Source organism: Polistes dominula, unplaced genomic scaffold, assembly GCF_049000335.1.
Source record: "Polistes dominula isolate Pdom_NZ unplaced genomic scaffold, Pdom_raw_medaka contig_80, whole genome shotgun sequence".
Classification (NCBI taxonomy): domain Eukaryota; kingdom Metazoa; phylum Arthropoda; class Insecta; order Hymenoptera; family Vespidae; genus Polistes; species Polistes dominula.
The window spans coordinates 1,062,775-1,077,066 of NW_028301111.1; the positions used below are offsets into that span (position 1 = coordinate 1,062,775).

General features: G+C 25.2%; 3 protein-coding genes and 1 long non-coding RNA gene across 8 annotated transcripts in view; 2 read left to right on the top strand and 2 right to left on the bottom strand.

Moving 5' to 3' along the window:
• The window catches only part of LOC149031128 (uncharacterized), a 30,854-nt gene extending 25,624 nt beyond the window's left edge, over window positions 1-5,230 (top strand). Inside the window, exon 3 of the long non-coding RNA XR_016178006.1 lies at window positions 3,825-5,230. This is a non-coding gene — a long non-coding RNA (uncharacterized LOC149031128). The remainder of the gene's footprint in view (window positions 1-3,824) is intronic.
• Window positions 1-12,273, bottom strand: part of LOC107071786 (uncharacterized) — a 32,489-nt gene extending 20,216 nt beyond the window's left edge. For 2 of the 5 annotated variants that reach the window (XM_089176652.1, XM_089176657.1), the window contains exons 1-3: window positions 11,642-12,273; window positions 10,743-11,058; window positions 7,822-8,695 (exon numbers count right to left, since the gene is read on the bottom strand). In XM_089176652.1, coding sequence (XP_089032778.1) covers window positions 7,822-8,276 — 455 coding nt within the window. In that variant the 5' untranslated portion in view covers window positions 8,277-8,695; window positions 10,743-11,058; window positions 11,642-12,273. Of the gene's footprint in view, window positions 1-7,821; window positions 8,696-10,480; window positions 10,721-10,742; window positions 11,575-11,641 lie in introns of those variants that run through there. The other 3 variants (XM_089176654.1, XM_089176653.1, XM_089176655.1) reach the window with 3 other exon arrangements.
• A 132-nt stretch (window positions 12,274-12,405) lies between these two features.
• Window positions 12,406-13,193, top strand: LOC107071788 (U6 snRNA-associated Sm-like protein LSm5). Its single transcript, XM_015331086.2, has 3 exons — window positions 12,406-12,591; window positions 12,700-12,896; window positions 12,993-13,193. The coding sequence occupies exons 1-3, from the start codon at window positions 12,546-12,548 to the stop codon at window positions 13,023-13,025; spliced, it is 276 nt and encodes a 91-aa protein (XP_015186572.1). The 5' UTR covers window positions 12,406-12,545; the 3' UTR covers window positions 13,026-13,193.
• Mos (proto-oncogene serine/threonine-protein kinase mos) lies at window positions 13,014-14,264 on the bottom strand. Its single transcript, XM_015331085.2, has 3 exons — window positions 14,048-14,264; window positions 13,578-13,963; window positions 13,014-13,493 (listed from the first exon to the last, which is right to left on the bottom strand). The coding sequence occupies exons 1-3, from the start codon at window positions 14,262-14,264 to the stop codon at window positions 13,179-13,181; spliced, it is 918 nt and encodes a 305-aa protein (XP_015186571.1). The 3' UTR covers window positions 13,014-13,178.
• Between the last annotated feature and the right edge of the window lie 28 nt (window positions 14,265-14,292).

Here is a 14,292-nt window from a genome sequence, read left to right on the forward strand (position 1 = left end):
TATATTTAAAATATTATTAATATATATGTTGTGTATAAAAATATAAATGAATATGAGTAACCATCTTATATTGATGTTTAAACAAAGATGATCTAAGTATGATCTATAGTAGAAAAGAATATATTCTATAAAATACTATTGTATATATTCAAAATATTATTTAATATATAATATATTTAAAATATTAGTTAATATAATAATAATAACAAAATATAAATAACTACGTTATTTAAAAAAAAAAAAAACAATTAAATATAAGTAATCATCTATCATATATCATAAACAAGAATAACAAGGATGATCTAAGTATGACCAATAAAAGAAGAAAATAACCTATAAAATACTATTTAATATATTAAAAATATTATTTAATATTTAATATATTTAAAATATTATTAATATATATGTTGTGTATAAAAATATAAATGAATATGAGTAACCATCTTATATTGATGTTTAAACAAAGATGATCTAAGTATGATCTATAGTAGAAAAGAATATATTCTATAAAATACTATTGTATATATTCAAAATATTATTTAATATATAATATATTTAAAATATTAGTTAATATAATAATAATAACAAAATATAAATAACTACGTTATTTAAAAAAAAAAAAGAAATTAAATATAAGTAATCATCTATCATATATCATAAACAAGAATAACAAGGATGATCTAAGTATGACCAATAAAAGAAGAAAATAACCTATAAAATACTATTTTATATATTTAAAATATTATTTAATATCTAATATATTTAAAATAATATTTAATATTTAATATATTTAAAATATTATTTAATATTTAATATATTTAAAATATTATTTATGATTCATATATTTAAAATATTATTTAATATAATTTGAAAATATGATCAAATATTAAATAAATAATAAATAACAATATTATTATTATATTCAATATATTTTTACAGTATTATTTAATATTAATTTTAAAATATTACTCTTTAATAACCATGTCATATATAAAAAAACAAAAATAAATGAATACAAATAATCATCCTATCAATGACTAAACAAAAAAATGATCAAAGTATTGTATGATAAAAAATATTGTAAAAAATATTAAAAAAAAAAAAAAGGAAACTTTTTTTTACATACATCCAATTATTTCTTTTATTTTTTTTTATTTTTCAAGAAAATTGTTTGTGTGTATATATAATACGTGAGTATATATACACAGAATAGTTTATATGGAATATACGTCACGTTTTGTTACACTCGTTGGAAAGAGATTGAACTTTCGCTTTCACTTGTGTATTCCTCTCTTGAAATTAAAGAACTTTTCTCTTGGTAGCTTTTTTTTTCTTCTTTTTCTTTATATTCGATCGTTTTCTTCCGGTTTCTATTCGAAAAACACTTAGAAAACTAAACTCAACAACTTTGCGTACGTGCTTCAACAAAAACAACAACCGTCTGAACACGAATGTCTCATTTCTCATCTATTATATATTTTTCTATCATTTTTTTTTTTTTTGTCTAGTCGTGTCTCGTCGTAATCGTTATAGTAGTAGTATGGATTAGTAATAGTCACCGTCACGATCGTGATTTTCAAGTAAGACTAATAATATAATACGTAGTTGTGTATATTTGATTATTCACAACTACCTACTATATATATATATATATAGTAAAGTAATCACCTTTCAATAAGAAATACAACACTTTTATCGAGGTTATTTGTAACAGATAGTGCTTCGTTCTATCTGATGTAATCTTACCATCTACAAAATTATTTATTATGTATTATTTATTATATATATATATATATATATATATATATATATATATATATATATATATATGTATGTATTTATTTCCTATTTATTTCTTTTGCACACAAAATTATTTATTATATATTTAAATATGTGTATATATTATTTATAATATATATTTATTTCCCCTATATATTGGTCTTACATACAAAATTATTTATTATATATATATATATATATATATTTATTTATTTATTATTTTATATTTATATTATTTATTATATTTATTCATTCATTACTCGTATATTTCTTTAATACAAAGTAAATTAGTGCATATTTATTTATTTATTTTTTATATATATTTATCTAACACAAAATTATTTATTACATGTATATAATATATTTGTCTATCATATACTTGAATATATATATTATTTATTATATATATATATATACAATATTAATATACAATACATAATTCATATACAAATATAAAATAAGAATGAACAAATATCAATAAAATGGAAATTTCTATTTATTTATTCCTAGAATAAATATAAGTTACTAGAAAGTAACCAAAAGGAAAAAAATTATTAACTGTGTCATTAGATTTCCAATTATTATACTACAGATTATATATTGACCAATGAAGTATCACTTGAAAGAAGAACCCCCATAAATAGAAAGGAAAGATTGTATATGTGTATTTATGCACATGTATTATGTGTATTTACACACAATGTGTGTGTGTGTGTGTGTGTGTGTGTGTGTGTGATGTAGACTTTTGTATAAAGAATCAGAAAAGAAAACAATTACTTAAAATAAGTACACATGACACGTATATATGAAACACATACAACAAAAGAAAATTATAATACGTGAAACATTAGAAAGAAGTCGACCATAAACAAAGAAGAAGTAAAAGACGAAAAGAAAGAAAAAGAAGAAAAGAATAAAAGAAATCTATCATCAAACAAACAAACAAACAAACAAACAGTAGAGAGACAAACAAACAAACAAACGGCCACACAAACAAAAAGGAAGAAAAGAAGAATACTTGACTTTTCTTTTCTTTTCTTTTTGTTTATTTATTTTATTTAATTATCTCAAATGTGATTAAAAATCGATTCAATGAACGTATAATATTCATGTATAATAATAATAATAATAATAATAATAATGATAATATTAATAATAATAATAATAATAAAACGTGAGGATGATAACAACAGTGGATAAAAATAATGTCGGCTAAATTCAAAAGAATCTTTTTCCGAAGTTCATGGTTTTTGAAAACACGAGTGGAATAATTCCACGAATCCATATGTTCTGTTCTATACGTGTGTTGCATGTATATTATGTATATATGTACACACACATATATATTTTTAACTATTTTTATCCTTGAATGTCATAAAAATTCTTGCAGTCGTGTGCAATATTTATTTTCAAATTCCCCTGATTTTATACGTTAGCAGCAAATTTTGTTTTTTCTTCTTTTTTTTTTTTTTTATTTGTTTCTCTCTTTGTCCTTAAATATTATTCGACGACAGAAATAAATTCTGCATTTTCTTCGTTTGTTTTTTTTTTTTTATTTCTTTTTTTTTTTCATAAAATTTTTATTCTTAGAATTGATCAACAATATTTTTTCCAAAATATACTTCACCGATTGTCTTGAAATTTTGACACTACGTTGTATTCTCATGCAGCTACATGTTTATTACATTAATTTATTTATAAAATAATTAATTAATTTAAAAAAAAAAAATAAAGAAAAAGATACAGGTAAGTTCAGCGCCATCTGTTGGTCATAGATTTTGGTGATTGCGCGAAACATTTAAACATAACCTAACCTTTATCTATACGAAATATCATATTTTGGTTCACATGGACCACTATAATTCATGAGGGAGCCAGCTAGTATATATATAATAATGATTTTTAACCTTAAAATGAACATTGATGATACTTTTAACCTTAAAATGAACATTTAAGATATCTTTAACGTTAAAATGAACTTTGATGATGTTTAATGTTAAGATGAACGTGAATGATGTTTAAAACAATTTATTTATTGATTGCAGTCTCATTGATCTTGCGATTGACAATTATTGTCGTGCCATTGAGCTACAGTCAAACTTTCCAGATGCCTATTGCAATTTGGCGAATGCTCTTAAGGAGAAGGGACAAGTGGTCAAAGCAGAAGAATGTTACAATAACGCTCTCAGACTTTGCTCAACTCATGCCGATTCTCTCAATAATTTGGTTAGTATTCATATTTCGAATTGAATACACACGCGTTGTTGTCCTTGATATAAATATGAAAAATAGTTCAAAGTTATTTAGGATTTTAAAAGGTCGTGTCATAAATAACTTCCGTTTGTTATGAGACAAAGAATAACGTTTCTGCGACTGATAAGTGCAGGACACTTTTCATGGAGTTTTTTCTTTTTTGCACTCTATGCATCTGTTGGACGTATCTATTGAATTTTGTTCCAATATTACCTTTAAAAGGTTCGTCAAAGTCGGAAAGACATCCTGCACTTGGTTCGTCTTTTAAGGTCGTATCTCCAGAACGGAATTTTACAAACCAATTTCTGACTGTCCTATCAGTCATCAGTCCTGCACCGTATACGCTGTATATTTTTTCAGTTGCCACCTTAGTGCAATTGCCTTGTTTAAATTCCTAAAGCATTTCATGTCGAATATGCACTTTTTACTATCCATTTGAGAGGTTAAGAAAAATGGTTAAATGTAACATTGACTACATAACAAAGTTGACTGAAGACTAACTGAATTCTCATTTATACAGTGATATCGAAAATCCGTTTGTTTTAGTGACTTATAGTAGGTAAATACGAAAAATAGATTCTACATAGCCTCATCGGAAGTTACTTATGACTCGACCTAATATATATAGGATAATTTATAGTTTTCTAAATATTTTACTCTCTCTCTCTCTTTTTTTTTATTATTTAAATTAGAAATAAGAAAATTGATATAGTTTGCATATTGACCGATATAATTATTCATGTAAAAGCGAATGACGATTACGTATGACGGTCATGCACGAATTAACATTGTTCCTCGTCATGTCTCTTATTCTTTAAAACGAACACAGTATAATAATATCAAGAAAAAGAGAGAGAGAGAGAGAGAGAGAGAGAAATAGAGAGAGAGTAGTTTCCTTTGAATGATATCAATTATTATTATCGACTTGACTTACGTATGAACGTGTGTGTATAATAATAATAATAATTCACATCCCTTTCTAACGATCGCCATACTATTTCCGTGTAGAATCATTTCTATTAAGGAGTGTTTCTCGTGATGAATAATAATAATAATAGTAATAATAATGAACTATAAGAAATTTAAGATTAAAAAAATATAAAATGTATTCCATATGGTTTTCTTTAAATAATATTAAAAAAAGAATTATAATTAGTTAAATCATTTTTGAGGTTATTCGAATTAAAATTATTTTTAACTCGTCACAAACCTAATCAAATCATAAACCTAATTAATTGTGATTAATTAAAGGATTGGATAAAAATGTTTAGAATTGTAGTAAGATAAATTTGTCTGATTTTAAACAAACAATTTCTGCATTAATTAAAGCATACATCCTTCGAATATAAATTTGATTTGTTTTATTCTGATACGTATTTTATAAAAAAAAAAATTGTTTAATTAATTGTAAAATAGAATTTTTAAATAATGTTCAAAATTTCGGAATTTTCAATTAATATCGATTTTTAGTTACGAAATGATTAGCGTGGTTAGAAAGATAGAATGTAGATAATAAATAGTTACAAAAATATTGTATTTTGTAATTGATATCGATTTTTAGTTACGAAATGATTAGGGCAGTTAAAAAGATAGAATGTTGATAATTAATTATAATATAATTTGTAAATAACATTAAAATTTAACGAAACTTCAATTGATATCGATTTTTAGTTACTCAATGATTAACGTTGTTAAAAAAAAATATAAAATGTAGAGAATAATTAATTATAAAAATATTATATTCAGAATATTCTAATTATTATATAAAAATATTATTATAAATTATGAATTATAATAGAATTTTTAAATATCGTTAAAAATTTATGAATATTTAATTGATATCGATTTTCAGTTACGAAATGATTAGAGCAGTTAAAAAGATAGAATGTAGATAATAAATAGTTACATAAACATTGTATTTTGTAATTGATATCGATTTTTAATTACTAAATGATTAGCGTGGTTGGTAAGTTAAATTATTATTATATTATTAACTGACATTAGGAAGTCGAAAGTTCATTACCGCAAATACCAAATCCCGCCATTGTTCCCGTCCGTATAGATAAATAATTATATAAATATTCTATTGAGAATATTCTAATTATTTTATAAAAACATTCTAATTAATAAAAAATTATAATAGAAGATTCCTAAATAATTTTCAAAAATTAACCAATCTTCGATTGATTCGATCTTTCGTAACTAAATGATTATAATGAGGTTAGAAAGATAATATGTTGATAAATAATTACAAAAATATTTTCATTAATTATTAATTAATTGTCTTATTTTTAAATAAAGTTCAAAATTTACGAATCTTCGATTGATCAATCATATTTTTTTTTTTTTACTAAAATAAATAATTAATGCAATTGAAAAGAGTTAAATGTATTATAAATAATCATTAATTATATTCTATTGAGAAAAAGCGCGCGAATTTTGAACGACATAATGCTTAAAAGGAAACCAACTGGCAAAATTATTTTCGTCTAAAAATATAAGGGGACATACACACACACACACACACACACAAAACATACACATACACTAAAAACGGAGTTGGGGGCTTCGTTGTGTGTCAAGCACTTTCAGAAATGTTAAATGACTTCCGAGAGCTTTATTCTATCTCTGTGAGCAAAAGGATGTAACGAAAAAAAAATAAAACAAAAAACAAAATGGTGGAACTCGCAAAAGAAAAATTAGAAGAAAATTCTTTTTGTTTAAATGCTAAATTAAAATTAATATATTAATGTTGCAATTTAATAATTCAATAATACTCGTATATATTTGTATAATATGAAAAAAATCATTTTAAAAATGATCGATTAGGTTAAATCAGGTCTAAAAAAAAAAACAAACAAACAAATAATCGATTACAAAATGAACATAGAATTAAATTCAACATAGAAATCATCGATGAATGTGAAGCAACCTTATTAGAAGTTTATTTTTTTTTTCGAATGTTGATATAAAAAGAATACACAAAAGATAAGAAAAATCGATCGAAATCATCGAGCCTAATTTCAAAGTCGAAAGATAAAAAGAAACATAATCGATCAAATATGTCCTCCTATACTTATATATATATATATATGAATAAATACTAATATTTCACGAATATGTAGTATTATTTATTTTCTTTTAATATTAACACTAGATATACCAGACCAGTCATTTTGACTAGTCGCGCCATTTTAATTCCAAATTTCTATTTCATGTAACATTTGATTTTTGTAAATAATTAAACTTTTTGTTATTTAAAAATATCTATAAATCCATTTATTTATTAAAATTATTATTGTTAAACATATTTTGTTATTTTTTAAGAGTAAATAAAGACTGGAAGCCTCAAAAAGTATTTTTTTTTTTTATACACCAGTCATTTTGACTAGTGTAGTAAAAATGATGGTACATCTAGTGTTAAAAACTCTAATTTCATTTTACGTATAAAATAATCAAATAATAATAATAATCAAATAAATACACACACATTCGTATTATATATGTATATAGAAAAAAATATGATCACTAGGTTAAATGAGGTGTAAAAAAAAGAAAAAAAGAAATAAATCGATTACAAACTAACATATAAAATTAAAATTGAACATAGTAATCGATATACTTGTGGTGCTTACATGTATCGATTGAAATAACATCAGAATGACAAAACAGATAACGTCATCGTTTCGTCTTATTTTATCCTATATCATTTATTATACACACGATCCCACACACACACACACACACATAAATTAAATAAAAAAAAGTAAGTAAATGATATACACATACCTATAGAGATCATTCTCAGTGACGATATCACGAATGGAGTCTTCAGGATCGATACGATCGGTAAGAAGTCCGGCAGGTGTAGTAACAAACTTAGAAGCAAACAGTGTAGTAGTATTTGGTGTTGAATTATGTGTAGTAGTAGTGTTAGATGTTGATGATGATGATGATGATGATGATGGTAAAGAAGATGAAATATTAGTTGTTGTTGTTGGCAATCTTCTGGTATCACCAATGACAGCGTTAACCCGATGACGATGATGTCTTTCACGATCACGATCACTAGCCTCATGCAATGCACTGGCAGCTATCAAATCATCTTCTGATGCAGTACTTGGTAATCCAATACTTGGACTAGTTGATCTTGAATTTGGTATGACACCAAGAAGATCTTCACTCTTGGAATGTCTCATCTCTGGTACAACACCGTAAGAAACACCGGTACTAGTTTTAGCCATGTTATTATTTTTCTTATTCTTCTTCTTTTTATATCCGTTTCCGGTAAATTATTGTTACTACTTTTTTTAATTTCACCTTCACTACTATTATTACTAAAATTACTAACAACAACAACAACAACAATAACACCAATAATATTACTAGAAGTCAAACCACGTTTCTCTTCTTCTTTTTCAACAACGACGACTATTTCTTCTTCTTCTTGTTGTTCTTGTTTTCCCTCCGGTACCCCTTCTTCCCCTCTTCCACCACCTCCTCCTCCTCGTCCACGTCTACTACCTCCTCCTCCACCACCACCTCCACCACCTCCTCCACCTCTGGCACGCCGATTCGTCGACGTTCTTGGGTAATTACTATATCCTCTACTCGACGGTGCTCCCATCCGGACGTCTCTGAACACGTGTACTCCTGTTGTTTCCTATTTTACAATAATTTTTAATTTAACTTATGCTTTTTTTTTCAATATATATATATATTCATAATTGATATTTAATTATTATTATTGTTATTTTTTATTTTATTGTTTTATGACAAAATTAGAGAAAAGATGAAAGAGAAAGAGAAAGAGAAAGAAATGATCAACAATAATTCCAGGTACTAACATATATATATATGTTATATATAAATATACCTGGTGATTTTAAATTTTATATTATTTTCTTAAAATATTTTGTTTGTTTGTTCTTTGTTTTGTTTTCCAAAAAAAAAAAACTAGTACAATTTAATTATTTCAGTAAGATGAAGTTGTTGTGTAAGATGAATTATGATTTTTTGTACACATATATATATAGGTATATATTTTATATACCTGGTGACTCTTTAAATTTTATATTGCTTTCTTAAACAATTGCTCGTTTGTTTTTTTTTATTCTAAAAAAACTAGGTTAATTAATTACTTTTTAGTAAGATAAAGTTGTGTGAGATGAATTTTATGATTTTTTATATATATAGGTATATATTTTATATATATTTTATATATATACCTGGTGACTTCAAATTTTATATTACTTCCCTAAACAATTGCTCGTTTGTTTTCTTTTTAATTCTAAAAAACAAGTACAAATATTTACTTTAATAAGATGAAGTTCTTATGTGAGAAGATGAACTTTATGATTTTATATATGCATATATATATTTTATATACCTGGTGACTGTAAATTTTATATTGCTTCCTTAAACAATTGCTCGTTTGTTTTTTTTTTATTCTAAAAAAACTAGGTTAATTAATTACTTTTTAGTAAGATGAAGTTGTGGGAGATGAATTTATGATTTTATATATACGTATATATATTTTATATACCTGGTGACTTTAAATTTTATATTGGTTTCTTAAACAATTTTGTTTGTATGTTATTTTGTTCTAAAAGACTAATACAATGAATTACTTTACTAACAAAGATGAAATTGTTGTGTGAGATGAACTTTATAATTTTATATACCTGGTGACTTTAAATTTTATACTAATTCCTTAAACAATTACTCGTTTGTTTGTTTTGTTTTATTCTAGAAAACTAAGTTAATTAATTACTGTACTAAGATGAAGTTACGTGAGATGAACTTTATCATTTTATATATATTTCATATACCTGGTGACTCTTTAAATTTTATATTGCTCCCTAAAACAATTGCTCGTTTGTTTTATTCTAAAAGACTAATTATACAGTTAATTACTGTTTCCTAAGATGAAGTTGTTATGTGAGATGAACTTTATGATTTTATATATATTTTATATACCTGGTGACTCTTTAAATTTGATATTGTTTCCTAAAACGTTTGTTCGTTTTATTCTAAACGCTCGTTTGTTTGTTTGTTTTATTCTAAAAGACTAATATACAGTTAATTACTGTTTACTAAGATGAAGTTGTTATGTGAGATGAACTTTATGATTTTATATATATTTTATATACCTGGTGACTCTTTAAATTTGATATTATTTCCTAAAACGTTTGTTCGTTTTATTCTAAACGCTCGTTTGTTTGTTTGTTTTATTCTAAAAGACTAATATACAGTTAATTACTGTTTACTAAGATAAAGTTGGTAGTGTGAGATGAACTTTTACGATTTACTCAAGTAAAAATAAAAAAAAAAGAAAGGTATCCTGATAATTTGTTTTTTTCTTTTTTTTTTTCATTTTATTTCTCTCTGTTACTCTTTGGTAGACCAGTGAGTGGTAACAGGTAACGGGCACGAAAATGTCCGTTACCTTTTCGACGAGAGAAGCATTAGGAGAAGAAGATCTTCCTCATTTCAAGAAAATATCACGTAGGCGACTCTCGATCGTGTGGTCTACCTTCTAATTTTTTTTTTCGTTCTTTTATTTCTCTCTCTCTCTCTCTCTTTCTCTGTGTATTTTTCTTGTCATGTATTTCTTCACTGGGTCACGACGAGATTGGAATTTGATTATAATATTCCACGAATAAGTTCTCACAAATTTATAAGAAAAAGAAAAATAAAACAAAACACACCTTTTATTATTCCATACACTCTCACTTGACACAACTCTATTCTAATCTATGATATTATTATTATTATTATTATTATTATTGTTCTATTTTAAGTTCGTGATAATAATTATTTATTCATTGAGATGACAATTTTTATTAATAACAATAAATTATAGAAATACGAGGACGGATAAAGGATGACGGCCGAATTTCCGCCATCTTCTTATCCAAACTCCCAGCAACAGCAGCAGCAGCAGCAGCAAGTACACCTATGTGTTATAGTACACCTTTCCTGAGTTAGTTTTGTATCCCTCCGGTGTGCGTGTGCGCGCACGTCCTAGTTCGCGAAACACCGTTTATTTTAAAAAGGATACACTACTGTCAATACAAATTTTTTTCGTATGAATAACCTTGTTTTTTTTTTCTTTATTAATATTCAAATTATTTATTTCATTGAATGTACTTTTTCTTTTTTCTAAATACATTATATCAGTGACGGGTATTTAACGGTGACACGAAACACCTTTCGTAGTCATAAAAAGAAAGATGATATGATATATATGTATATGTATATATGTATATATATGATATATTATTATATATATATATATAATAAATGATCTTTTTTTTATGAGATTAAATGATTGAAATCATCTTTTTGTTAAGACATGTTTTTTTATTTTCAAAATCAAATTGAAATTAATTACGGAGTCTTTACGGTGACGCGAGATTGACATTTGAGAATTTCTCATCAATTTCAACTAATTTGACAGAAATCGATAGATAGTGTATTTTTATCGTAGTATTATTGAAAAACAATCTATTTCATCATTAATTGTCAATCTATATACATAACATACTTATAAATATATATACATATATATATTTAGAAAATATTGACTGATTGTATTATGACATGCCTTTGTATCTTTGATGCGATAGGTTAGGTCATTGACGATGACCACTCCAAAAACATTTCGAATATATCCATTGATCTTCCAAACTGTCAAATTTTTATTATTCAGACAACGAGTGATGATCACATTTCGAAATTCTAAAAAGAAAGTTGAAGGTCGTAATCACTCGAACGTGTTGCCTATAGTCATTTTCGTGTCATATCAAATGAATAATAATCACGATTTTATTATTTATAACGAATATAAAAACATAAATGAGCACGTTTTTAATCACATTTTAAAATTGACTGTTTTTTCTTGTTTTTAATACGATAATATTCGAGATAATTTAACACATTCACTTTTCTTTTTTTTCACGATAACACATTACCAAACCGACGGTCTTGGCTCCACTGTAACGTGTGATTTTCTGTCATTGACCAAAGGACCGCTTTAGTTTTGTTTGCGATACTAACGTCATCTACGAGTTTGCGAAATATTCGATTATCATTGGTTCTTCATTTTCGCGCCATTTTTGTTTGATCTTATTTCAATGATATCTCGAATAAAATATAATATATGTATCTCTGTTTTACCGTTAATATTTTACTTTTCATATTTAATTTTAATCAAATTATAATATTAATATTAAATTACTTCGATTTTAGTGATATTCTTCAAAAATATTCGTAATTTGTGAAAAACCGCGTAAATGAAATAACGTCGATAATGTAGATTCCTATAGTACAATGAGATTACTTTACCAATTGAATTTTGTTTCCATGAATTTGGTAACACTGAATCGTATGTTAAAAGCGCGCTATTGTGCATCACGTAAATATATTCTAAAATCTAATAAATATATATATATATTTTTTTTTTTACTTTGATTTAATTATTTTATGAAGATTAGGTTACATTGTAAATAATGACTAGTTCAGTTAGTACAAATCCATCAACATTATTACCATTGGGTAAGTTAAATGATAATATTATCAATATAATATTTTTGTGTGGTTATATTCATCATTAGTTTAATAATTTATTATTGTTTGAAAATTAATTGTTTATAATATTTACAGAATTAGTTGATAAGTGTATTGGATCAAGAATACACATTATCATGAAAAATGACAAAGAAATAGTTGGTACTTTATTAGGATTTGATGATTTTGTAAATATGTTATTGGAAGATGTGACAGAAAGTGAAGCAACACCAGAAGGTAGAAGAGTTACAAAATTAGATCAAATTCTTTTAAATGGTAGCAACATTACTATGGTTAGTATATTAAATTTAAATAAATAAAAGGACAATCATTAATTTTGCTTAATTAAATAAATATATAATTTAATGATAATTTATTTGTTATTACAGCTTGTACCCGGCGGTGAGATGCCAGACACATAAAATTACGATTCACCTTTTTTCTTTTTCATACATTTTCGATATATTATTATTATTATTGTTATTATCTGTAAACATCATTATTTAATAATGTATAAAAATAAGCTACGGGTATACTCGCAAGTATAGAATATAATATTTAATTTTAAATAAAATCTACTTATCTGCTAAGATATCAAGCATATGGATAACTTTACTTGCTATTGGTCTAACATTCATTTTTTGAGACCACATTTCTCTATACAATGATTTATATCGTCCATCAAATTCATCGTTGAGATCTTCATCGGATGGTCTTTTTCCTTTTATAGATAAATATATAATAGTATGCACGTGTAATCCCACAAATGGTATCTTTCTAGAAAGTAATTGCCAAGCTAAAACACCTAACGAATAAATGTCTGCTGCAGGACTAGGAATCATACCACATAACACTTCTGGTGCTGCATAACCTGGCGTACTTTTCATTACCTTTAAAAGAAAAACATCAACATAATGAGGCTTTTTTTTTCTATCAAACTATAAAAACAATTATTTGTACAAACTTTTACCTACGTAAGATATCTGTTGTTCGTGTACTTCATCTATTAACACAGAACTTCCAAAATCAGTAAGTTTAGGTTGACCACAATTTCCAATTAAAATATTCTTTGGTTTTACATCAGCATGAACGACACCCATTTTATGACAAAATTGAAGAGCACAAGTTATATCTCTCCAAATACGAACACGTTCCCTTTTATCTAATTCTTTCTCTTCCAATTGATCTTGCAACGTTGTACCACATAATTCCATTGTTATCAATGATAAAGCAGCACCTTCTTCAATGCTTAAAATATTGACGATATTGGCATGCCTCAATAAACAAGCGTGTTTCTCTGAATTTATTGTATTATTTTTATTCTTGGATTTTTCCAATATTTTAGCAGCTACTTGAGTTCCTATATTTCATTAGTTACAATTCAATTTGATAATAATACAATTAGTATGATTTAATTAATTAATTAATTAATTAAAATTATTACCTTTATACATTGCCTTGTACACTGTACCAAAACCACCAATACCTAACACGGTTCGTTGTTTATTAGGTAGACCATTTCGAAGAATTTCTTTTCTATCAGGCGTATTAACATTAAAAGGTGATAATTTATTTTTATTTTCCGGCGATTTAACATAATTATTATTTGTTAGAAGACTTCTAGGACTCAATGTATTATTTCTACAAATGATACTTCTCATTGAATGGAATGACAAAACACAACACAAG